General features: G+C 42.4%; 3 protein-coding genes and 1 long non-coding RNA gene across 10 annotated transcripts in view; 2 read left to right on the forward strand and 2 right to left on the reverse strand.

The window, feature by feature from the left end:
• Nucleotides 1–975: 975 nt before the first annotated feature.
• sh3d19 (SH3 domain containing 19) lies at nt 976–16,292 on the forward strand. Of its 2 annotated transcripts, none has more exons than XM_069529937.1 (21): nt 976–1,238; nt 6,354–6,393; nt 7,822–7,862; nt 8,160–8,199; nt 8,392–8,518; nt 9,170–9,350; nt 9,444–10,415; nt 11,203–11,316; nt 11,436–11,548; nt 12,207–12,247; nt 12,335–12,548; nt 12,647–12,715; nt 12,838–12,975; nt 13,060–13,132; nt 13,372–13,502; nt 13,620–13,678; nt 13,764–13,993; nt 14,611–14,660; nt 14,777–14,963; nt 15,571–15,680; nt 15,768–16,292. In XM_069529937.1, the coding sequence occupies exons 1-21, from the start codon at nt 1,166–1,168 to the stop codon at nt 15,876–15,878; spliced, it is 3,114 nt and encodes a 1,037-aa protein (XP_069386038.1). In that variant the 5' UTR covers nt 976–1,165; the 3' UTR covers nt 15,879–16,292. The 2 variants fall into 2 exon arrangements, with proteins under 2 accessions (XP_069386038.1, XP_069386039.1); XM_069529938.1 differs by having other exon boundaries at nt 986–1,238; nt 15,574–15,680.
• Nucleotides 16,293–16,555: 263 nt separating this feature from the next.
• Nucleotides 16,556–20,250, reverse strand: rps3a (ribosomal protein S3A). Its single transcript, XM_020101210.2, has 6 exons — nt 20,077–20,250; nt 19,315–19,418; nt 18,534–18,721; nt 17,310–17,518; nt 17,021–17,130; nt 16,556–16,729 (listed from the first exon to the last, which is right to left on the reverse strand). Exons 1-6 carry the CDS (start codon nt 20,136–20,138, stop codon nt 16,602–16,604), a joined length of 801 nt encoding a protein of 266 aa, XP_019956769.1. The 5' UTR covers nt 20,139–20,250; the 3' UTR covers nt 16,556–16,601.
• Nucleotides 20,251–20,341: 91 nt separating this feature from the next.
• Nucleotides 20,342–24,175, reverse strand: LOC109638304 (uncharacterized). Its single transcript, XR_002203320.2, has 4 exons — nt 24,035–24,175; nt 22,873–22,989; nt 22,641–22,735; nt 20,342–21,618 (listed from the first exon to the last, which is right to left on the reverse strand). It is a non-coding gene; the product is annotated as an uncharacterized lncRNA (long non-coding RNA).
• The window catches only part of lrba (LPS-responsive vesicle trafficking, beach and anchor containing), a 173,105-nt gene continuing 171,634 nt past the window's right edge, over nt 24,074–25,544 (forward strand). For all 6 annotated transcript variants that reach the window (XM_069529934.1, XM_069529936.1, XM_020101206.2 and 3 more), the window contains exon 1: nt 24,074–25,015. In XM_069529934.1, the coding sequence (XP_069386035.1) occupies nt 24,830–25,015 (186 nt within the window). In that variant the 5' untranslated portion in view covers nt 24,074–24,829. The remainder of the gene's footprint in view (nt 25,016–25,544) is intronic.

A 25,544-nucleotide genomic window follows, 5' to 3' on the forward strand; every position in this document is an offset into this window, starting at 1 on the left:
ATCTTCGTTTGATCCAGACGCTGATAAGAGAGGAGGTGAGATAGAATAAAGCAAAGATCTCTCTGCGATCACACAGGGACACATTATTTTCTCCCGAGGGTTTGTTCCATGTTGTGAAATCCAGTTTTGAAGCTACAGTATATTTAGGATGTGAGATGGACATTTTCCCCACGTCGGTTGGAGCTTTCTGGGCCTAAATCCTCCCAGTTTAACTTCCCACGTCACCTCTGAGATCATCACTGTGGTTTCCAGCATGAAATTATACTGCAACTAGAAGAAACACAGAACCAGCATTTATACTGGATTGAAGGATGTTAGTGTTTTCCAAGTCATAGTTTGAACACTGCAGTTAGAAATACATTTTTTAAAACACTTACTATAATATATCTAGTTTATACTATGACTTTTAGTCAGTTTTCTTCATACAAGTCCTAGTTCAGAATATAAGACTTTGATATTTGTTTTACTTTTAACTTGGAATAACCAAGTTTATGAACATGACCAGATCTATGACGACATCTAGTGGAAAGGAAGATAAACTGCAATTTCCCACAACCATGCCTCCATCTCAAACGAGAGGATTCTTATTATTAAGTTTATTCTTATCGTGTATTTTACAGGCTGATTAGTATAAATATTATATAAATATTTGATCAATATTAAAAACTATATAAGAACTCTTATACATTAAATATTATTTTTAAAACTGTTATTAATACCACACTTGAACTTGTAAAGCAATATAATATAAACTATAATAATAATACTTACTCAGTTTATTGGTGCCTTAAAGTTTTTAAAAGCACTAAAACCTCCAAACCCAAACCGATAAGCAGTCAATATCTTAAGATTGTTGAGACCCTAAAAATAACTGTGTGTGTGTGTGTGTGTGTGTGTGTGTGTGTGTGTGTGTGTGTGTGTGTGTGTGTGTGTGTGTGTGTGTGTGTGTGTGAGTGGCACCACCTCCACCCACCCAGTGCAGGGCAGACCGGGGACGGTGCTGCTGTGGGCAGGACGCACTGAAACTCCCAGTGCTCAGTGGACAGTGGCCGCTGGTATCGACCCTGTGGACGAATGGAAGAGAGACCAACCGCTGCCAAACTCTCAGAACTCTGATTGTCCGATTATTGGTTTGTTTTTAATCTCTACGTTGTGTTAAATCGAGATGGATGAAGATTTGCGTCGAGATGAGAACGAGGCGCAGCGCAGAGATGTGCGGGACAGAGGCCAGACATCAGGTAGAGCTGTGTGCGTGTGTGTGTGTGTGTGTGTGTGTGTGTGTGTGTGTGTGTGTGTGTGTGTGTGTGTGATTGACACTGACTGAACCTCATGTGCCACATTTCCACCACAGTTCATCCTTTATCATATTTTACACAACCCCCAGTGTTTCCATTCATTCCTGTAGTGTGTGAGAATCTATGAGCAGAGTCTTTAAAACTTGTTGAATCCATCATAGTTATAATCTAATCTGTCATATTCTCTTTGGTCAAAGTTGCGTTGGTTGTGTGATTTAAACTTATACGTGTCTTTGTACGTCTGCTGCTGTAGAACACAACAATAATGTGACCTGACAGAGGTCAAAACACGGACAATACACCTTAGAGTCAGACTGAAGAAATGAAACCAAGGGAAATCTTCCACAGTTGGAAACATGAAGTAGGGTACTGTGTGACAATATATTAAGTATTGTAAAAAGAAAAATATGATTTGCAGGTAAAGGAACTAAAACACTGAGATGGTCCTTTAACGGCTCAATGAAAAATAATGGAAACCTAAAGCTAAGAGCATTTAATCAACCTGTGTACAGTCAATGTATGGACAGATACACACTGTAAAACATAAAATTGATGTCTTCACACACAAATACCTTGATATCATAGTACAGCTCTTGGATTCTTATAAACTTAAATGCATAAGAATACCTCTGTTGGTTGTTTTGCACAGACTGCAGTATTAATTAACTCAATGAACTGAACGAGCGCTGAAACACATTGAACTTTGAACCTCTGATTCTTCAGTATTTTTTTATCAGACACACAACAGACTTCATGTCTTACAGCCAGTCACGAGCTTCTAGATATAAAGCTGACTGGTATGTTTTTTATCTCCACAACGTAAGTGACCATCTGCACCAACAACTTCTTTTATTTTTGTCATTTTATACATGAAACAATGTAGAACAGGGCTTTGGTTCCATTCTGTTTGATTTATGGTTTTAATCATACCCAGGGAATTATACACACACCTACACACCCTCTGTCAATGATACACAGCGACTCGATCAGTCTACCGTGTTGTGACACCAGAGCAAATCATCACAAATACTTTGTAATTATATCAGTTAAAAAAAAAACGTGTTCCATCATTAATACCGACCTTGGGTGTCGTCTCTGTTTCTCATCATCACACACCTCTGATGGATTTCTGCACAGAGCTGAGAACCAGTCTGTCTCACTACACGACTTTTACCTCAAACTTTAACACGTCACAGCAACACGTGTCGTTTGTGGCTGAAAAGGAATCAGCTCTCTACTCCCTGTCAGTTCTGAGCCCCACCTGCTGCTGGATGAACACGTCTGTCAGTCTCACTGTGAACCAGCTGGTGTCTGTACTCGTTTTTCATCCTTTCAAATCAACGTTAAAACACATCCCATCAATGCATTGGTCATATTTCAGTAAGTTTCCACTGTGATTCCCTCGTCTGCTCTGACACCAGCTAATCTTCTCTGACTAAACGTCCATGTTTGCTGCTGACGCTGTAAGAACCGTAATCACTCTTGTTTTTTATATAGTGAGGACAAATCAGTTTTGTCCAGACCTGTGCTTTCTGGATTTGAACATGATGTGCTGCTTTGCAATTGACATTTTGGCTTTGATCTGAGCATCATGCCTTTTAATTTCAAACCTGTGGATGTGGTGTTTTTATCTTAACATGCACGGTTTTCTCCACAACCCTGCACATACCTGTTGGTACCAGACAGTTAAACTCTTTATCTGACTCTGGATCTGCTGCTTCACCACTGTGAGTTTCTGGTGTAATGTGACACAGAGGCTGTGGCTGTTTTTCTTTCTTTCCCTTTGTTGCCATTCCACCAGCTGCTCCGCATGGACGGCTGCTGTTGTGCTGAGTAATGTCAGCATGTGTTCAAGTGACAGCGCGGCTGTGAGGGGAAATCAGTCCTGCTGACTTCAGCAGCTTCCTCGTGTGTTTACAGGGTTTTTCCAGGTGTCGATGGGAAATGAATACCAGGAGATACTCACTGATTTGGATTATAATTCTAAACAGTGCGAGGGGGCTCGCCAAGTCACGAGTCAGGGCAGGGGTCAAATGTTTGTTTAAAAGGAAAAACATTATTTATTGCAGATCCACTCAGTGTAGTGTCAGTCAGGGGTTTAAAAGTGAGACTGTGGGGGGGGGGAAACATCTCCACGCTTCAGTTCACAGTTGACTGTTTCGCTAAATGAGCAAAGACAACCTGATACTGCTGTTTACATAACTTCAGACAGAAAATATACTCAAAACTATTTCACATCTCTTAAACCGGAGATAGGATGTTCATTTTGATATTGAGTATAATGTTTTTTTTTACTTCTATTCACTTAATGTCCCCTGAAACTGCCAGAAGGCCGGCCTCCCCTTTAGTCTATCAGCCACAGGTTTTCAGTGTGGGAGTGATAAAGAATGATATTCGTTTTTAAAAGCAGAGGCTAAATCTGGGTGAGTTCTTTATAGAGGTGTAGTCGTTTAAAGGTTTTTTACTGTTTCCCATCCTTTCCTATTTTTTTAATCTATTTTTTTTATTTGTTTGTTTGTTTGTGTGTGTTTGTTTGTGTGTGTGTGTTTGTTTGTGTGTGTTTGTTTGTGTGTGTGTGTTTGCTTGTTTGTTTGTCAGCTTTAAACAAAACCGACTGAACAGATTTCCACAAATCGTGGTAAACTGATGGGACACAGGCCAAAAACAATCCATCAGAGATGGCATGGATCCAGACAATGTTTTTCATCACTTCCTTTAGCATTGTGGCATTTTTTTGACTTCCCTAATTTCCCAGGGAATCATTCATGGTCTTGATTTAAAAACAATACACATTTAGGAGATTGATATGATGTGTATGATCCCATTCCTTTAAGTAATACAACATTTCATCGATCTCTGATATTAGCTTATACTTCCACAGTTTGCCTTGGCCTTTCTGACTCCTCCCAGGAATTTAGTTGGAAGGGTTTCACCCTGTCAATCACATATCTTAGTCCATGTCCATGTATCGTCTGTTTGTCGAGGTCATCTCTCCCATTTCTGCCAATTCCTATGAATGTATGAATGCCTGCAGTAATCTAAAACAACACTACTTTACATTCATAACCTGTCTCCAGTTTCCAGCTCCTCTAAAAACATTCAAGGCCGCAACACCGTCAACTTCAGCTTTTGTAGAAGGAATAAAACAATCTTCAGAAATATCCTCTTCATGGTCGTGAGTGTCACAGAGACGCCTGAATACGACCGTGACCTCTCACTCTGTAGGCAGATGACAGCGACGGTGTTGTGTGGTAAAGCCAACACTTCCTGAATAGCTGCATTCCAGTTTATGAGATTGGCCAGGTAAACACAGGAGAGCTGAGATATCACAGGGCCCTCCCTCTCCTCTCTGTTGTCTGTGGGTGTGTGACGGCTACAGCGTCAGGCTCTTTGAAACGCACACACTCCGTCGGTCGGTGAACCGGGAGAGACGATCTTAATGGAAATGTACTGACAGATTTGATATATAACTCATCCTAACAGGTAAGGGTTTTGTTATATGTTTAGAAAAGTTGTGTTTGGGGTTAAAGTTCATCTAACTCCCGTTCTCACTCCACACGGCCACAAGGAAGTGATGTGACTATATTTCAAAAGAACTAGAGATTGAATCGGGCTCTTTTCTCATTGATTGAAAGTAGAGAAGCTGCTTTCTCATGTTTTCAAAGTGAAACCTGAGTCGGACACATGATGAGTAACAGGTGTGACAGGTGGATGTGGCTGCAGACGAGCTCATGGTTTGAGGCCGGAGGCAACAACAACAACTGAGCTGATTTCAACCACAGCCTCTTCAGTGTCTACAGGTTTCACTCTTAAAAAAGGAAACGACTTCTCCTGAGATTAAAGTGTATTACTGATCTTGTTCCTCAGCCTAACTGCTAAATAATGAACCATGGTGCGAAATCTGTGTTAAGTGAAGTGAAGGAGTGACTGGTGCATTTTAGTTTTTTGAATGGGAATCATTTCTGACGTACCTTTAACAAGTGTTTCATATATCCCCACATATCCTGAACACAGTATTTATATATTTCTAAAGTTCAGGTTTTTATAACAACGTCCAGTTCAGTGATATTGTGTCATTGTTTAGTGTTTTTGTGTCTGTAGTCTGTGTATCAATGGATCTGTTTGTCTAACAGCTGATAAGGAATCATGAGATATGTTGGTCAAAATTAAGAATGAGGGATGACACACGAGTTCAGTGAAGATGACTTGAAATGCGTCGCAGCTCTGAAACCTTCACCTTAATTAACTGGTTCATTTTCATTGAAGATAACTGGTTCATCAAGATTTAATCGTTGATCCTGCTGGTCGGGGTGAGGGTGTTTCTAGTTCACACCTTTCTTATAGTTACACTAACACTGCAGACTATATGAAAGTGTACTTTTTAAAATCTAAAATTCAAATTAAGATGAAAATGAAGTAAAAGTAAATTAAATTAAACTAAGTGTAAAGTGTACATCAACAGTAAGAAAAATATCCTTATTTATACTCTTACTAAATATTCCCTTTGAGTGGATTATGAATTCCCTCTACAGAGGACCAATAAAGAAACATCTTTCCTTATCTAATCTTTCTAGTGTCAATATATATCATTTATTTAGAGTCACCCTGTCTCATTTATAAGACCAATTAAAATACATTGAAATTAATTAATTGTCTATGCAATATTTACTCTTGTACAGGAACACCTTCAGAAAGTCAGTACATTAACCTTTATTTAAAAGTGTCAGAAAACTAATGACCCATGTTTTATTCCTGCTCCAAACATTAGAGCTGGCCAATACAATATGTGGCATAAAATAAAGTTCGTTTTTGAACCATCACAATGACAAAAAGTCACTTTGTCCATAGAAGACCAGACAATATGTCTTCTGTTGTCTCAATATAATAAAGTAGATAAATTACTCACCATGTAATTTAAATAAACTCACTAAACTACACATTTTGTGAGTTTTAACTATGGATTTTAACAGTTTATGTGTGTTTACATTCATTGTGGCTGATGAAGCAAATCATTGAACATGAGTGGTTGATGGTAATATTCTATGTTTCCTCCCATAGATTGTCCTGACAGAACCAAACCAGAGCATTTCCACAGCAGGTGAGTTATTTCTACCGTAGCTGTGGTTTTATTTATTTGGACCTGAAGCGTCAGTAGCTCAAACCTCAGTGTGTGTGGCTGGGATCAGACTCACTGTCTCTGTAACGGTCCGATCTGCTGATGATGAGGTTGTGAATGGACCAAACAATGAGCTGATCAAACCTGACAGACAGAGAGGACGTCAACACGAGGACTGATTTCTTCTGTCGGGATTCTTTTTTAAGACCATTTACATTAGTTTTAATGGCAGAACGACACCTGTTGTCTTCTTGGGTCCAAATGGACAAAATCCGTCCACTGGAAAGATACAATACGTTTGAATAAAACACCCACAATTCAGTGAAAGTGTCACTGATGTTATTCCCAAAGAGCATAGAATGGGACCATCCATGTTATTTTCATGGCAACTAAATGGAATGAATTTACGAAGCACTTCAGAGTAAAAGAAACCTAATTTTGATATTGAGAGATTTGGAAATGGGTTAAAGGAAAGTGCTATATGAATCATTTTTATAATAACTCATATTCTTATTATTAGAGAGAGAGAGAGAGAGAGAGAGAGCAGGAAAATAACTTAAAGACAGTTTGTCATAAAATAAACAGGATGGCTTCAGCCTCAAGATCTGTGTTTACAGATTCTCTGATGAATTCAATGAATCACGTGGAACCAGGAGGAGAGAGAGGATGGCTGCTCTTTCCCCTGATAGTTCATGTCGCCCTGCTACAGCCTTACAGTTCTTAATGAGCCTGCTCCTGTTTACGTTGGTGAAGACACGGGTGACACGGATTAGAGAATCAACCTCGGCTCTTTTCAAAGAGAGAGAGAGACAGAGAGAGGAAAGAAGGGGAATCGTAATATGATGACAGGGCTGCATGAAGGAATGATATTAAAGGATTAGAAAATAATACATCGACATCTTCTGTGAGGAAAACAGCCGGAGGATAACGAAGACGAGGAGCGGTTAGTTTCTGTCTGGAGACGATTTCAACTTAAAATGTTGAAATGATTCTTCATATTTTTATATATATTATATTTATTTTTCTGCTCTTTGTCTGACTCCATCTGCTTTTATTCACATGTAACACCTCATTGTTCAGTATATATTTATCCCTTTAGCAAAAATAATGAATACTAAAATGCATATAACATAAATTACTGCATCATATGATTAATAGAAATTTTAAAATCTAAATATATAAGCAGTCTGACATTTTTTTACCTTTTCATATTTAGTGTGTATACATTTAATTTATCTTTCCTTTTCAAATATATATCTTTATAACATCACTTGTATGTAAAGTCTTCTGAACAGTACTGACCAGGGGCGAGTCCATTTCCATTACCTGAGTCACCACAAAGGTATGAACACACTCTGGTCTGTATGTGTCCCACACCTCAGTGATGAATGGTTTTCCTGTGTTTTTCAGTCAAGGGCCTCTGTCCTCTATACGAGCTGCAATCAAACGAAGTAAGTTTGTTTTAAGTCTTTGTTTAAAAGAGATTTTGGTTGAAAATGAGAATTCAGAATTGGTTGTTTGAATCATCTGCTAATAATGCAGTCGTTTTTTTGTGGTTATTTTGTACAATTTAATCGAAATATTTCCTCCGTGTACTCGACAACGGTATCACTGGTTCTTGAAAGTGAGATTTACAGATTTAAAAATCAGAAATTTAGAAAAGCAGTAAGGTTGTGTCTTACGTGATATTAACTGAAGCAAATCGAACTGCTGCACAGGTTTATTTGACTTTTATTTCCCTTTTTCAGCAAGAACAAACTCTCAGAGCGAGCAGGCCAGAGACAGAAGGTGATTCACAGTTTCCATTGATCCCTGTTCACATTTTCTTATTCTCACTCATGTCCTCTGAATCAGCATGTAGTGTGTTAAATGTGGAAAAGAGTGAATGTGAAAAAACAACATGGTAGTGTGGAAGTGGATGTGTAGATGTATGTTGGTCGTCTTTCAGGTCTTCATGGTTCTTTCTGGTTTGTCTTTCAGGCGACCAGAGATCACCATCGTCTCAGCTGAGCCTCTGATCAGTAACAACTGGTTCCCAGGATCCTCTGGGGTTTTCCCTCCTCCTCCTCAGTCAGGCTGGTCTGCAGGCGTCCAGACTGTCTCCCAGGTATAGACTTTGAATCCACATGTCTGTTTTGATAATCAAACAATGCTTTGTTCTATGATGTAAACCAGTTAGTGGAGGTTTCTCTGGGTGTGTATTTGCTGTGTGTGATGTCCAAGAATAGTTCTTCCTTTCTATTTCTGCCTTTAATAATAGGACAGCATTTGGGGGAGAGAAAGTGGGGCAGACATGCAGTGAAGGGCCGGGTCAGAACTGAACTGCAGAATAGAATGAAATAGTTCTTACGAAATAATAAATATACATAATACTTACATTTTAAGCATCCACTGCCAGAATTTTGAAGTATTTTTAAAGTATAGTATAGGTACAAGGACAAGTCCCTCCATTGACGTCCTCTCCCCCAAAATAATGGTTATGATTTATTTGTTCAGTGCTCTATTATATTGTTTTTTTATTTCCCAACATGATTCTCTAAATACTGTTTCTATACAAACGTTTCTCAGCAGAAAAATATAAAAGTATCAACTTTTAATGTAACTGTCCTCATTATACCTCATGAAATGGTATTAAGTAAGTAACTATAGTGTGTGTGTGTGTGTGTGTGTGTGTGTGTGTGTGTGTGTGTGTGTGTGTGTGTGTGTGTGTGTGTGTGTGTGTGTGTGTGTGTGTGTGTCTTTCTTTCATGTGATTCAGCCTCCACCATCCTATGACCAGGTGATCCAGGAGAAGACCCAGGAGGAGCACGTCGTCAGGCCCACTGCAGCCCCCCGCTGGACCATTACAAGCGCCACACAGACTGACCCTGAGAGGGAAGACGCCGCCGCCGACCCACAAAGCAGTGCGGCTCCACAGTTGGCTGAGAAAAGATCTACCGGTGAGACACACAAGAATCACTACTGGTGGAGTTAATGTGTCAGTTTCAAGTTTCAGTCGGTTTCACAAGATGTTTGTTCACTTTGGTTTCCAGGCAAAAAACCAAAGAAGCCACCGAGGCCGTCGCTGCCGAAGCCAGTGGACAGAGAACTGCTCTCTGAAACTGTGGGAACAAATACTACATCCACCAATACTCAGGATCAAAGTGGATCTAAATCTGACGTAAAACAACTCAACCGAGCAGATCTCACTCACACCAGGTCTGTGACCGTACACTGGGATATTCCTGCTGAAACTGCTCCCTCATCTTCTAACTCCGAACCCCGTCAATGCCCAGTTCCGCTTCCTCGTAGAAAAACCCGAAAGCAGGCGATTACAGAGGAGGTCAAAGTTCAGTCTTTGGTCATACTCAGTGACGACTGTGACGCTCTTCCCCCTGATCCTGAGGACTTATCTTCAAATAAATATTTACAGGAACTATTAGAGGCCTTTGGAGCAGAAAACCAGTGTGAGGAGAACCAATCAGACGAGGCCTCTACAGGTGAAGATGCTGTTGGCGAGATGAACGCCAACCACACTCAACGTAACATCCGTGCCAGGATCCAGGCCTTCGAGAGCCAGACGGAGGAGGGAAATGTGGCTGAACCAGTCAAACCGGAGCCTCGGCCCAGGAAGGCCATCGCCAAACCTCCAGTTGCTGCTAAACCCTCTGTGGCGCTCAAACCTCAGTTCAACCACAGCGCAGATGATGACTACCAAAACGTCTTGTCCACATATTCAGCAGAAATCCAGGTACCCGACCAGAGACCTCAGCCCCCTAAAAAAACGGTGGGGCTGTCGATAAAAGAGGAGTTAGAGACTATACACAAAAAGGGGGCCGTGCCAGGCAGATCCCGTCCTCCTTTACTGACCAGAGCCGAGACCATCGATGAAGGGGACATTTCACCAATTCCTCCTGTACCTCCTGTGAAGCCCTTTAAAGAGCCTCTCAAACCAAACCTGAACTTTAACAACCACAACTCAGCCTCCATGTTCACTGAGAACGAGTATGTGAACACGATATCAAGTAAGTAGGTTGTGTCGACTAAAATAAATCAATTGTTTTATGATCATATCGACATGCACCTTTCACAACGATTACAAAGGGATGTGCCACAAACAGGAAGTCCCCAATTAAACCTAACCATAGAGGCTACGGTGGCAGAGAGATCAACGCACTACAGGAAAACAAATGCAAATTAAGAAAACTACTTGACGACACATGCGCTGCAAATAGTCACAACACATGCAAACACAGAAATGTGCTGCAAATTGCAAAAACGGAAATGTTTCCAGGGGACGCAAAAAAAGTGAGGAACCTGCAGTTCAGTGCTTTGTGAAGTTATTGAAGTCTGCTACTCGTCAGTGGTGATGGAACTTCACAAAGCATTGAACCACAGCTGAACTACAATTCAGTTGTTGTTGTCAGGACTCATGAAGATTTATGGTCATTCCAAAACACGAGGGACATGAGAGGGAACGAAACTAAGCACTGAGGTCCCGATAAACAGCAATGAAATAGAACACTAGAATCTAAAACCTAAGCAGAAGCATCAAGTAAATACAATGAAATAAAAAACAATAGAATCTGCAATTTGCAGCGCATTTCTGTGATTGCATGTGTTTGAGCCACCGTACAGGACAGAGCGAAACTATTTCAGAACTTGAAGTGTTCTGCATGGACAAGTGTAAGAGAACTCAAAGAGCACACATGAAGTACAAATAGTAGCAACAGGTGGTTGTATTTACTCCTCACTTTAAAGAGGTGTTTGCTGGAAACACTCAGCAGTGAAGTCAAGTGTCTTTTTACTCAGACCACGTCCCAGTGGAGCCTCAGCACAGTGTGGACAGCAACGGAGCCTCTTTCACCAGACAGAGTCTCACGAGGAGACCGACCACCATCAGGGTCCCCAGCAAAACTGCCTCATGTGAGTCCACAACACGTCACATGACACATGGTCTGATCGTGAGTTATTGATTTTACCCCTGTGTTGATAATGGAGCACGTGTTTTCAGAACATTATAGTAAAGACACGTCTCCTCTCAGTCTCAGATTCTTTTCAGGACAGTGCTCCTCCTCTCCCTGTTCAGAAGCCTGTGGGCTCCATGAACTCCTCAGTAATCCACAAACAGATGTCAACACCCATCCTCCCGTCACAGGTAAGATTTCCAGGAGGTATCAAATATGAAACTCACTCACAAACACTGCATTTAAGCCTTTACTCAAATATATTCTAAGTCTAATTACAATGTTTTGTACAATCCATGGACTGTGTGTAAAGATGGATGATAAGACAGCTCCCCAAAAGTGAAGCCAAGCGTCTTGATGGCCCCCTGGTGGCCGGCCACATTATAGGTCACAAACCTCACCTCCTCCATGTTAGTGGATGAGACATGGGCCAAACTAAAAAGTCAAAATACAATACAATTTACTTGGTTGAGGGTGGGCAGAGGGCAGAGTTTGTATCTGGGATATTTTGGCTTCATTTCTGGGAAGTAGGAGGAAGAAGACATGCATTGTCCGTCTTTATATACAGTCTGTGGTACAATACAATGACAATCAGGCTTTTGTGTTCTCTTCTCTTCTGGTGCATTTTTAGTCCAGAAGGTTTCTCTCAGTCGTGTTTATCTCGTCTGTCAGCTGAGGATCTCACCTGCTTTATTTCCTCTGCTTCCCACAAACTAATAAACTACTGTAGTCTCTGTAGCTGTGTCTGAATGCTTTGTGTTGCTGCATGGTTACTATGGTTTCCACGCCTGTAAACCATTCAATGAGTCTGTTTTAGTGCTAATGAAGAAAATCCTTAATCTTTCACAGGAGTCTTTCCAGTTTGGACCAGAGCCATCGCTACCTCCTCGGTAAGTGAGAGGGGAAACTCCTCCAATGTTTGAAATGTTAGTTTCACTTATTATTAAAGATGTTTCTCCTCTCACCTTGAACCTTAGGCGGTCCAGCACAATCAAAACCCTCCCCCCTCGCCCACCTCCGGCCAAACCAGGCCCGGGAAGACCTCCCCCACCCAGCCTTCAGGCCACCGGTCGATCCCACTCAGTACCATGGGACGTTTCACTCAAACCACAGGCTCAGAAGCCCCGTGGGAAAAGACCTGTCTTGCCTCCGAGGCCCAACCCGGGCCACCGTCTCTACAACAAATACACTGTAAGACAGATCCCACTGCACGGCTCTGTGCTGTGATCCCGTTTAATACCCACCACGATCAGCGCATGTTCAATTTCTTTTCTGCTTTCTCTCACCAGCTTGAACTTCCCCATGGACTCGCAGCCCTTGACTACAACGGCAGCAACACAGGAGAGCTGTCACTCCAGGTTACCAAACTAGTTTTCCAAACTTTCCCATTTCCTCAACACAAAAGTGGATTACTTTACACATAACGCTCCATTTTCTGGACCGGCTGAAATCTTAAACCTTTGTTTCTCTTTGTCATTAGAAAAATGAAGTTCTTCTGCTGCTGGCGGAAATCGACCATAATACCTTTGAGTGCCAGGTCGGAGACATCAGAGGCCGAGTCCCCAAGTCTCGCCTGACAGTCATAACTCCTCTTACTGCAGACGTGTCCCCACCACAGGTAACTTATCCTTCAGTCGTGAGTAAAAAAAACATGTTCCGGATACTCGAGCCTCACCTTCACATCTTTGTTGTCTTTTAACAGGGCTCCGTAACAAGCGCTACAGGCGGAGATGGTCATGGGCTGAAGGTGCAGGTCATACATGACTTCATCCCAGGTGATGCATCCGTTTATGCTGACTGAGATTGTGCAATAACACTAAATCCATTCTGTATTTGGGATTTCTGGTGAGGTCCTAAACCACCTGGGGGCTATTTTACTGCATGTTCATTCTTAAAACATAGATACTGTTCATCTGAAAACAACCCAGAACAAGATACATTTAGTCAAAGGATTTGGGAAGTTTTTGTTATTTGTTTGATGCCATTAAATAACTGATGTGTACTTTCTTCATAGAGGGTCCAGGAGAGCTGGGTCTGAGAAAAGGAGATGTCGTGACCATGGTGGAGCCGGTGAACGACGAGTGGTACAAAGGAACATGTCGGGGATCGAGTGGTTTCTTTCCTGTCAATTATGTCAAAGTCTTGGTAAGTTTGAACTATTGACATCATTGGAATTTATGTATTAATCGCCTGTTTGGTGACAACAAGGCTGATTATTCATAAATCTATGTGATGGATATAAATTTAAAATTCTTTTTACAGTCAGATTCACCAAAAACCCTCCCTGAAAGGAAACCGAAGCCCCCACCTGCAACAGTCAGGTACAATTTTTACAATTTAAAATCTTTGCACGGGCCTTTCCAGCCTCACCTAAGCTGACCTGAAATGTTTTTGTAATCTGTGAAGTGGTCCACGCTGCGTGGCGAGGTTCGAATTTGAGGGGGAGCACAGTGACGAGCTGTCGTTCTCGGAGGGGGATGTGATCCAGCTGAAGGAGTACGTCGGAGAGGACTGGGCTCGGGGACAGATCGGCGTCTCGACTGGGATCTTCCCTCTTAACTTCGTGGAGGTGGTTGAAGATCTGCCTCCACCTCCCAGTCGGCAGCAGACACTTCCCAAGAGCTTCCCCCTGCCAGGTACGATGACGTGAAACCTGCATCACCTCCACCAACAAAGTTATGTTTTCATTTCCACAGAACTTGTTGGAAGGACGGGACGTGACCAAGAACAATAAATCCAGGATTTTCTTTTTTAATCACTTTCTTTGACATTGTGAGATTTCCCAGGATTTAATTAGCCTGGGAAGATTTTTTTTAAGCTGCTGTACAGTCGCTGAATCTCTGAAACAAAAGAGTGGCAGTGTCTGTGAGTGAACAGCCTCTCTCCATCTTTTTCCTTTGTGTTCAGTTTTCCCTCAGTGGCATGTCAGGAATCTGCTTCTGTTTCTGTTTCATTAAATAGCTGTTTACTGAAGGTCTCTCAACAGTGAACCTGAGGCCAGACTCACTTACAGTAGCCCAGAGTTCAGAAACATAGTTTAGATGTCATGTTTTCTCAGAATCAAAGAGTGATTATACATCTAAAGTATAACTACAATAAATACCTCACAACTTTGTTTCTATTTCCCGACAACTACCAGCTTTTTACTTGACCTCTGCATCCTCCGTGGAAGCTACTACATAAACTTTGGCCCCATGATTGGATCTCATGTGCTTTTAATTTTTAATGACCTTGACACATTTTTCCTCCACAGGCATGGTGGCCTCTCCTGGTGCAAATTCTGAGTTTGCCAAACCTGCTCAGGTAACCAGTTTTTAAATAAATGCAGTAACATCAGTAGAGAAGATGTTGGTTTAGGACAAATATATTTTAAAAAACAGAAATTCAGGTCTCTTCTTCTGTTTCATTTTACTTTGCAGTCGTCTCAGTCCAGCGTGGATTGGGTGGTGGCTCTGTATGACTACGCCGGGAGGTCAGAGGACGACCTGTCCTTTAAGCAGGGCGACTGCATCCTGGTCACCCAGCACATTAATGCTGAGTGGAGCAGTGGCAGGCTCAATGGCAGAGAGGGCATGTTCCCCAGTGCTTTTGTTGAGAGCAGATCAGGTATGAGGTTCTCACAGTGGTGCTTTGTCGATATTACTGTGTTGTTGTCTGCAGGGGTGAGCCTAACTCTATATATGCCCCAGTATATAAACTTCATCATGATTAATGATTGGTTCATCTAAGTGAAACTAAACTGTACTGATATAATTTTCTGATTTATATGAACTTATCCAGCCTAATTGTTTACAGAGATATCTTGAAAAAGATGTTATATTTTAGTTCAGCTTAACTTTGACCTTTTACGATCAATCTGCTCCAAAATCTGATCATTTGAAGATACACTCACAAATAATATCCCCACCAAGTTTGGTGAAAATCAAGACACAAAATGGTGAAAACTGACCACAAGCTCAAACAGACATATTCAAATGTTGATTTACAGTCTGTAACTCATTGATATTCAGTTTACTATCTCACAATTCAAAGAAAAACTGCAAATACAACTGAGAATGTGGGAGTAAATATTGTTCTGTGCGAAAAGTGACTTAAACGATTGTTGAAATAGCTGCAGGATCAGTTGATCCACTCACTGTTTCAGCTGTAACAGACTGTTAAATGATACAAACATTGTTATTTGTCATTGACCAGTACTGTATGTTCTCCTCAGCAGGTCAGCAGTCACTCAGCAGTCAGCAGAATGAAGCTGCAGAAGCTGGTGGAAGAGCCAGAGCTCTGTTTAACTTCACATCAGACTGTGATGAGGAGCTCTCTCTGCAGGTAGAGATTTATTTGTTCCTCATCATGAACACAGTGAAAAAGCACAAGTATCATCTGAAAACAACCCTTAATTTCTTCCTGCCACAGATCGGAGATATTGTAACCAACCTGGAGACGATTGATGGAGAATGGTTTCTGGGGGATTTGAGGGGGAAGCGAGCCCTGGTCCCTAAAAACTATGTACAAGTTCTGGGATAGTACAAAAAGAACTGAAGATGACCACAAGTGGATTAATCCCTGAGGACAAACCGAAGCTTTCACCAGTGGAGGTCTTCAGTGAACTGTAGTATTTAATTACAAATTTGTGCAACATCTTGTATCATCTGCAGCATTAACTTGAAATGTTCACTGGATTTATCATGGTTATAAATACTTTAGAGTAAACCTGGCTGTAAATACCCTGCTTTTTTAAAATCCAGCTGTATTTTGAATTCTTCACCCTTTGCACCATCTAGTGGTTTGTCTCCCATGTCCTTTCCCTCACAGTTCAAGTTACTTCACCGATACAAAAAATATGGGTTATAACAAAGTATGTCATCTTTTTGTAACCTGGTCATTGATTCCATGGAAATATTCAATAAAAGTACTACTGGATTATAACTGCAAACTCAAGATACCCTGTGTAGTTCTTTTTCTTCTTAATCAGTAACATGAAAAAAAACCCTATTTGTAAAGCATCAGGTTTCTGTGCCTTTGTGTGGTACATGCAGCTTAGGCTCTTATTTACACTTAATGTAGAATCACTTGGTACTTGTATTATGAACTTATTATGTAATTGTGCAAGTCTAACTTTGAGAACTCAAGATTTGTCTGTGCAATTATTGTCCACATTCATAAAATGAAATAGTTCCAACACAAAACAGAACAAACAGTACTGTTGGGTCATTTACATTTTTTATTAAATCTGTCAGGGTGTTTGCTTTAGACTGTCTCCTGGATGGGGGGCTCGTAGCCGTCAGCCCTCTCCACCTTGGCTCCGGTGTCGTCGCCGGTCGTCTTTGTGGCACTGCCGGCACCGCCCTCACCATGGAGCTCCATCAGTTTGCCCACTGCAACAGAAGACAACAGGCTTTTAGCTCAGACCGATCAAAAAAAGTCAAAGTCACAGGCTAGCAACAAATGACATGTTTGAGTCTGCTGAGACCAAGCAGCGATATTTCACCTCCGACGTGTCTTGACGTCACTGAACCTAAGCCAGCATTTTACCATGAGAGGGAACGTCAGCTGACCTCAATGGGCAGTAATCAGGTGATCATTTGGGACCAAAACAATTCTGTCATCACGTGTTCCCATAGATGGGAGGAAAAGAAAAAAAGTCCAGTGCTTATAATTTCACTCACACTCAAACTTGGGCTTCTTAAGCATCTTGACTTTGCGGACGAAGACGTCGTGTAGAGGGTAGATGGACTGGCAGGCCTTCTCAATGTCCTTGCCAACGCTGTCAGGGATCCTGGAAGACGACAATATACAACAAATTACTCTAAATACAACGACAAACCCAATCAGCAAAACCCAAGACATCTATATTCCATTCACAGCTCAAAATGGTGTGCAGCCATGTTGCACCAACAACAACGACAGACTTTCCTTGAAGATAAAATAATAAAACAGAAACTATACATGACTTACAGTTTGTTGACAACTTCCTTCAGGTCATTGGTCTGGACCTCACGGGTCATGATTTCCATCATCTTCTTGCGGATCTGGCGGACCTGCTGGTGCTGGGCGTAGGAGGTCTTCCTGATCTGGTTGGTGCGCTTCTTTGTGAAACCAACGCAGAACAGACGCAGAAGGTAGCCGTCGGTGGTCTTGACATCGACGTGGGCTTCAATCATGGTCTGAGTGAGAAAAAAAACATCCATATCAATTAGAAATCAGGATAAAAAGATTGATCAAACTTTGTTCAGCTGCTTCTGAACCAATTTCAGTCTTTGCCCTTAATATATGATCACAATTGCATTGTGTTTGTCATTTAATGTTCAGTTTATAAAACTATTTTGAAAGAGTAATATATGCAAGATAAAAATGTAATCTAAAAATATTAAAAACAAACAACAAAACTCAAATTAGTCACAGGGGCAAAGTTTCCATGCATCTTCATTTTCATCCTTCACTATTCCTGAGCAAAAGAAGCTTCTCTACTTTATTTCTAAAGAGCTAAGATTGATTAACAATCCTTACTCTCCTGTTACTGCAGCTGCATTATAAATAAGCATACCATAACACTGTCAATATGCCATAGGTTAAAAAAAGACTTCTGAACAATGTTTAAAATAAATAAATTTGGATTATTGCCCTTGTGACCTCATACTTTAAAAACTGTTCATGACAAAAATCCTGATTGATCTCATTAAATGACGATTCATACGTAGATAACCAACTATTTCTTGTGGTGAATTCTGTCTCCTGCATTGATGGATAGTGAGACTGGACAAACTCAAACGACTGATCAATATCATTCGATTGAATTTATTCTTCATTATCGTCCACCATCAGTTGCACCCAGTTACTATTTAACATTAATATTCCAGTTATTTGACTGGAGTTGATTTAACAACTAAAGAAGACACTTAAATGGTCATATTATAAAATGTCCTGAGAACCCAAAGCTTCAAACCAATAAAGTCTCAATCACACTTCACAAAGAACTGATCCTAAAATAAATCAACCTATTTTCTCCTTGTTAAACATAGGTACCATAAACATTGACATTTTGAGTACAATCTTGTCAACAGTAGATTTGGAGAATTAATATTAATGTGAAATAGTATTGTGGCCAGAAGTCGTACAGCATGTTAACTATGATGAAATATTAAGGATATACTGAGCTCTTTTCAAAAACATGATCATTACCTGCCACTTCTTGACCATGGAGCACATCTTGTCGCGGGTCAGGTCCATTCCGTGGAAGTTGGTGAGGCAGTTCTTGCCCTGAACATCCTCGGTAATGAGCTTGAACTTGCGGAAGGCCACCTCATCGTTCTGCAGGTCAGCGAGGCTCACCTCGAACACACGTCCCTTCAGACCATCGGAGGCAATTCCTGAATGATTGCAAGAGAAACAAGTTAAGAAGGAAAAGACATGCACCTGTCGCACTGGACATAAAGAACACCTCTGGAAGCATGGTCTTATATTCACATGTTTAAAGGCCCAGTGTGTAAGATTTAGGTGAAAGGGAACTATTGGCAGAAATTTAATGTAGAATAATCCTTGAGATGTTTTCACTAGTTTGTTTCATCTAAATTGTATGAATTGTAGTTTTCTTTACCACAGAAAAGACCCTTTATATTTAAATACTTTATATTTACATCAAGGGGACCCTCTCTACGGAGGCCGCCATGTTCTTTAAAGTAGTCCAGACCCGACAAACTAATCACCTATTGAGTTTTTATGACAACTGAAGGTTAACATGGGTTCTTTGTCATGTTTGGAAGGAGAGGGTGAGGGGTGTTCATTTGTAACATGCAATTTCAACACTACATATCACAGATTTCTACAAACCGTACATTTAATGCTCATTTACATCCTCACCATCTTATAAAAACAGTATTTACTCACTGACAGCCTCGTGTACAGAACACAGTTATTCATTATCACACACATCACTGAACAAGACATCATCATGAAGACTTACTGGTTCCCTGAGTCCTGGTGACCAAGGTCTTGCCCAGATTGCGGATGTTGAACATGGCTGGTGCCTTGACATCGTACCAGTCCTTCTTGGAGAAAGGGTCCACACTGCAGAGGGACGAGAGGAGGTTACACGACGGAACAGAACAAACAGAACAACCCACAGATCAGCACGGACAGCAGCGTCCATGTGGGTGTGCGGATCACCGTCTGTGAGCTGGATTTAGAGGCTGACAGGCTGCGGGTGACCCGGTTCACCGTGCACTGACTGAGGGACACGGCTCTGGGTCACGTGCGCCATCATGGAGGGTTTGTCTTTCACTAAAGCAGCTCACTGATGTTCAGGGACTTCACAGAACAACCAGGTTGTCCCGCAGTCATTCTGCTAGCTAACTGTTGGCTAGTTTGGCTGCCATGCTAAAGGGTAAGCTAAGCTAACTCCATGCTAACATTTCGCAAATAACGTTGCTGTTCTTGACTGTGAGGCTGAACTCGCCCAACTCTCACGTGTATTAACTCAAACGTGTTACAACAAAGTAAATAGAGTCTAAGTCTGTTCGAACCGAGCTGTGACCGGACGTCTCAGACTGAAGGAACCCTGCATGCTACGAGTCTCCAGCGCCACTGAGGCCGGCGACGATGAGCGTCAGCCCCCGCGATCATCCACCTAGAATCGGCTTCATCCTTCACATTTCTCGCACCACGGTGGCACCGGTAGAAAGAGCGAAGCCTGTTTCGTGTGACTGGGCTGGAATGTGCTACTTACATCTTCTTCTTGGCACCTTTCTTGCCGCCTTTGGTCAGCCTCTTATTCTTGCCGACTGCCATGTTGGCTACAGGGAGTGAAAGAGGAAGAAGGAGGAAATCCCGCGAGAATTAAAGAGAAAGAAACCGTGAGACTTGGGTGATCTCGCGTGTCCTTGCAGCCTCTTCGGGCGCCCCCTGCTGGTACAAACGAAATATTCTGATCATATCGAGTAACCAAACAATTTACATTTTCGCTGAGGTCTATGGAATTAAATACGACTGTGTGTTTTTGTTATATTTTAATCGGTTTATACGCAGATAAAAATTGCATAATGTAATTAATACTGAATAATTTTGATTTACATAACACTACAAGTTGTACAGATTGGATTGATGAAGTTCATCCATGAAAAACCAAATATTTGGACATATAAAGCATTTTTTTTAAATCCAGGTAACTTGTAACGGTGTCATGATCATGAAAGAAATTCCTTGATCCTTGACACCCCCCATCAGGACAAGCCAGTCTTTAGGCGTGTTCACGTCATGAAGGTGTGTAGCATGTTATCCACCCACTCTGTTTGTTATAACAAAAGGGAGAATGTTGTCTGTTGGTAAAATACGAGTGGCAGTTTACCCTTCCTAAATTTAAAACAACAGCCCTGCAATAAATTCCACTTTCGTGACGTTAAGAAGAGTTGATTGAACTTCACAATCATTTTAAATGATGCAGTATATGGTGCTGTAGAGTCATAATGTATTTATGAGAGTATTTAAATGTTTCCTCAACTGGCAACAGAGTGTAAAATGAAAAATACAAAAAAACACAATCTGTTCATACAGTGTTTGTAAGGGGTAGTCATACAGATACTGCAGGTAGACAGCTGGGATGTGATATTTCATGTTTATTACTCTTCCTCAGGGTGTTAAATGACTGTTGATCAGACAGTTGGTGAAGTAAACACAGGAAATGTAATTTTGAGGGATAAGACTGCACAAACAACTAAATTTGAATGTCTGCTGTAATGTTTGCACAGACATCAATTGTATATTAATGGCTTGAATGGAAGGTTTGGTGTGTTTGGAGTTTTCTTTTGTCACCATTAATGCACCTTTCTCGTATTTCAGTATCTTGATAGCTTGAGTCAGAAGCAATCTGAAAATGCAGTGTTTTGCAATCACTCATTGATTGAACTGTTATTTTAGATACTAGGTTACGTGCAGAAATCATAATCTTATTCTTGGACAATAAGACTTTGAAACAAAGGAATGCAGGAAGAGAGCAAAAGATGATCATTATGTCTCCAGAGCTCTGTTAGAAAAATAATGGGAAGTCTACATTTTAGCTGCAGCAAACGAGTCTGCTGATTTCAGGTCATTACATCAGAGACGAGGCCCCTGCGTCTCTGGGGTGGTGCTGCTGGCTTCCATGACTCCCAGGGTCCCCGCGGGCTCAGCTACAGTTTACTGCGAGGTCAGTGGCAACGGTGACGCCAGCTGCCTCTGGGACAACAACACTCACGGCTGCTGAGCCGTCCATGCAGAACAAACATGAAGTCACCTGTGTGAGCAGAGAAAAGGGACAAGACAAATAAGACACATTATTTAATACTGTATCCATTGCGTCATCACTTTTCAGTTTGCATTTGATTGTGTTTCTCCTCGATGGATGACTGGTGCCCCTCATCCGTTCAGCTATGTAATATCTCACGTCACTGGTTATTGGAGGTGATTTGAAAAGGCAAGCAGTGCAGAGCTGTCACTTTGTTTTAATGTTTGGTTTTCATTGCTTGGGCTGCATGACGTCTGTCAGAGAAGTTCAACATGTCAACCCCCCCCCTGTGTGTTATTGCAGCGTAAAGCAATGTTTGGTGCTTGTTCAACTTCACAGATCGCATCAAGCAAAAGATACGAGCATATAGTTATGTATTATTATTTATAGTATTTGTGCATTTGTTATAATCTGTGGCATAATTTACAGTTTTCTAATTCTTTTATATAAATCCATAAAATATCTTAATAGTGAGGGTATAGCATGGGTTAAGGGTTTATTGTCCTGCCAAACAGTTTGCCATGTATCACAGGAGGTTGGGTCACACTCAGACCTTCCTGATGGTTATCTTTAAACAACATGTCCTTCAGAACCAGGTCTATACTCTGTGAGTTTAAAACCCGGAGATCTAGAGCAGCCTGTTATAAGTGCAATAAAAGTAGAGAGTCACTTTTCCCTCATGCAATAAACCTGCTTAATTTGCACATGTTGTGTTAGCATATGAATTGTAGTGATTTTAGTGGAGCAATATTGTTGTGCCTTGTTTCAAACGTTGAGACAGCTCAGGAACATATTTGTACTTTTTGAATCTTTGTACTGTTTTGTTGTCTTTTATCTTGTGCACCTGATTCTAACCTCTGTCTGTCAGTGTTCCTGCGGCAAAGCAAATCTGCAGCTTCAACTTTCAACTTGAACCACGACATTCACTTCGCATTTGCACATGTGTGACTGTGCACTGAGAGAAATGTCTGGTCTCTATTCATCCTGTCTGTGTTTTATACATGTGTCACTATAAAACCCTCCGTACTTACCCTGCAGGGGCTGTATGTGTCAGAGCAAACGGCCGAGTGAGAGAGAGCCTCCATACTTTGTCCGACTGGCCCCCCTAGTTTAAAGTCAGCAGAAACTGAAAATGAAAAAACAACCAAAAAGAATACAAATATCTTTGCATGAACAAGATGAGCCATACATGTAGAAGACGCAGTCAAAGCTGTCAAGAGAGTTCACAGCAGAATTAATATGTTCCATCATCCCGCCCCTCACCTGGATCCTACGGTTTGTTGCTGTTGCGAACTCTTCGGAGCAGAGAACCTCCTTCTGCTTTGTGCATGTGTGAGAAGGTCCGGACCCAAGTCTCTGGAGTCCCTCCAGAAGTCATGTCTGAAAATGGCTCATGTGATACGAGTGTGAAAGAAGGAAAAAAACCCGTCCAACACTTGAGGGCTGCTGCCCACGAGAGGATTTTGAAAACGTGGGAGACCACAGACATAATAACAGGTTCAACACATTTTTAATGTTATAATCTTCAGAACACACTCACTGGACGATTTGGCCACAACATCAGACAACGTCGTCTTCTCCTTCAGATTTTTTAAATGGCAGTTGGCAAACAACTTGGGCACATTACAGGCACCTTCTGAACTGGAGTGTGGAACACTTGTATGATTTGTGACTTCAGAAGAGAAACAAACATGGAGGAGGACCATCGTTGTCTGTTATGTTTTGCAGCGAAAAAAATGGATGTAGTGATGGCTGAGAAGGGGTATACATTATACAACAAGAGCTGGAGCTGAGTTGAAAATGTAAAGTTGTTTTATATCGAGATCGAGGAGGCTCTGACTCAATTAAGATTATTTTTGAAACCCCCCCCACACTTCAGGATTAGCTGGGCAGATAATCAGCGTAAATCAACCTCCAGTCAGGAACGCCCCTGCGATTGTCGGAGGGGGGGGGCCTGATTATCCTCTAGTAGGCAGCAGCCCTAAAACAGTTTTTCTTTTTTAACATATCTATATTTTGGGCATTTTAGGCCTTTACTGGACAGAACAGAGAGAGTTTAGTGATGAGACGGGGCAGAGAGAAGGGGGGACGTCATGCAGCAAAGGGCCGCAGATTGGAATCGAACCAGGGCTGCTGCCCCCCACCACCTAAAGCTGTTTTTTCTCCACACTTAAACGATGCAACAGCGCCAACTAGCAGCAACAATTAGCACATCCATCCAAGATGAATGGAAACAAGAGCCAGGGGCCCACGAGCACATGTTCAGCCCCGGAGGCAGTGGAACGGGTCAGTCCGGCTCTGGTGAGACTACCTGAATAAATCAATACGTGCGTGTGCATGTATGCATGTGTGAGCGTGTGTGCATGTGTGTGTGTACGTGCATGTGTGCGTGCGTGCGTGCGTGTCGTGCACCTGAATGTCTCACCTGCCCTCGAGCTGAAGCAGCCAGAGCTCCTCACTGCGCATGCTCCGCTGGCTGAACGGCTACACTGTCATGGCGGTGGCGAGCTGAGGCTGCCGGGGGTGAATCAGGAAGAGAAAGCGGCGCCGCTGGGTCAACGCTGACATTTCACCGAAGTGTGCGGAGCTCACCGGGGAGGGACCGAGCGGACACCGCGTCCTCCATCGACTTCTCCCGGAGCTGCTGCCTGGGACTCGCAGCCCCCCCCCCCCCCACACACGTCTTTACTCTCCAGTTGGTGAGTTTCCTGCTCGCAGCGCCGCTACCTGTCAACTGTGTGCGGACAAAAGCAACTTCCACACGGAGACATTCAACTCTCCGTGTCCTCGCTCAGCCGAGTGACCGAGCTCCAGCTCACCTGCCTCCCCTCCCCTCCCTCGTACCTGCCCCGCTCTTCCCTTCGTCTTTCGGCGGCATTAATCCACCCGCCTGCTATCGAGTTACGCAGCGGGGAGAGGAGCAGTTCACCGCGGAGAGGAGCGGCTGATTTTCAGCCTGTCACCCACCAACGAAACCCGACCAGCGCTTCTTCTTCGCCCGCTCTCCGGGTCCATTCCCCCCGTAGTTTTGGATGGGGACGGCAGCGTTTAGCCTGCGAGCCCGCGGACCGTCAACAACCCAGCTGAAGGGGACATAAACCCCTCGCTTTTCCTCTCCTCCCGACGCCGGCTGCACTGACACCACCACCGCCGCGGCGGAGGTGAACAGGTGCCTCACCTGTGAACGCCACCTGTCCCGTCCGTCCTTCCTTCCGTAGCCATGGCTAGCGAGGAGGCGGCGGGCGCTGCTCAGCCCGGGGATGGAAAGGACGGGAGACCGGGCTCCGTGCAGCTCAACCCCGGGGTGCCCATCCGGGGGATCAGGATGAAATTCGCCGTGCTGGCCGGCCTGGTGGAAGTTGGGGAAGTTTCCAACCGAGACATTGTGGAGACCGTGTTCAACCTGGTAAGCTGATTATGGGAGCTCAGAGTAGGCCTGAGATAGATGGTACTGTCACGGTGGAGCAGGTCTGACATTATTATTCTCACGAGTTGCACTTTACTTTAGCACCAGTTTTATTTTGTAACCACCGACCTGTCAGTGATGAATCAGAAAACACTTTTATATAAAAAATGTCAGTGGTGGATCTAGAATTTTTTCTGGATAAGGGGCCACAACTCACACCAGGGGCCCCACTTTAGCACGGCTCCTAACTCAGTGCGCATTCAAGTCATTTCTTGTTCACTGAAAATCCACATTGAATATATTTAGAAAATTGTGCACTTAAATTAATACATTTTTCACCCAGTGTCACATGTATTGTTAGGATTGTTATTATAGTGAGTAAGTGACTAGTTTATTTGAAAAAGAAAGACAAGGTGAGTCGCATGGACTGGGTTCCTCAGAAGTGTTTTAGGGCTGAAGCTGCTCTGTTGCTTTTATTAACACTTCATGTTGCACCTTTTTCTCTTCAGGCACATTTCTTATTCTACTT

Source organism: Paralichthys olivaceus, chromosome 8, assembly GCF_024713975.1.
Source record: "Paralichthys olivaceus isolate ysfri-2021 chromosome 8, ASM2471397v2, whole genome shotgun sequence".
Lineage (NCBI taxonomy): Eukaryota > Metazoa > Chordata > Actinopteri > Pleuronectiformes > Paralichthyidae > Paralichthys > Paralichthys olivaceus.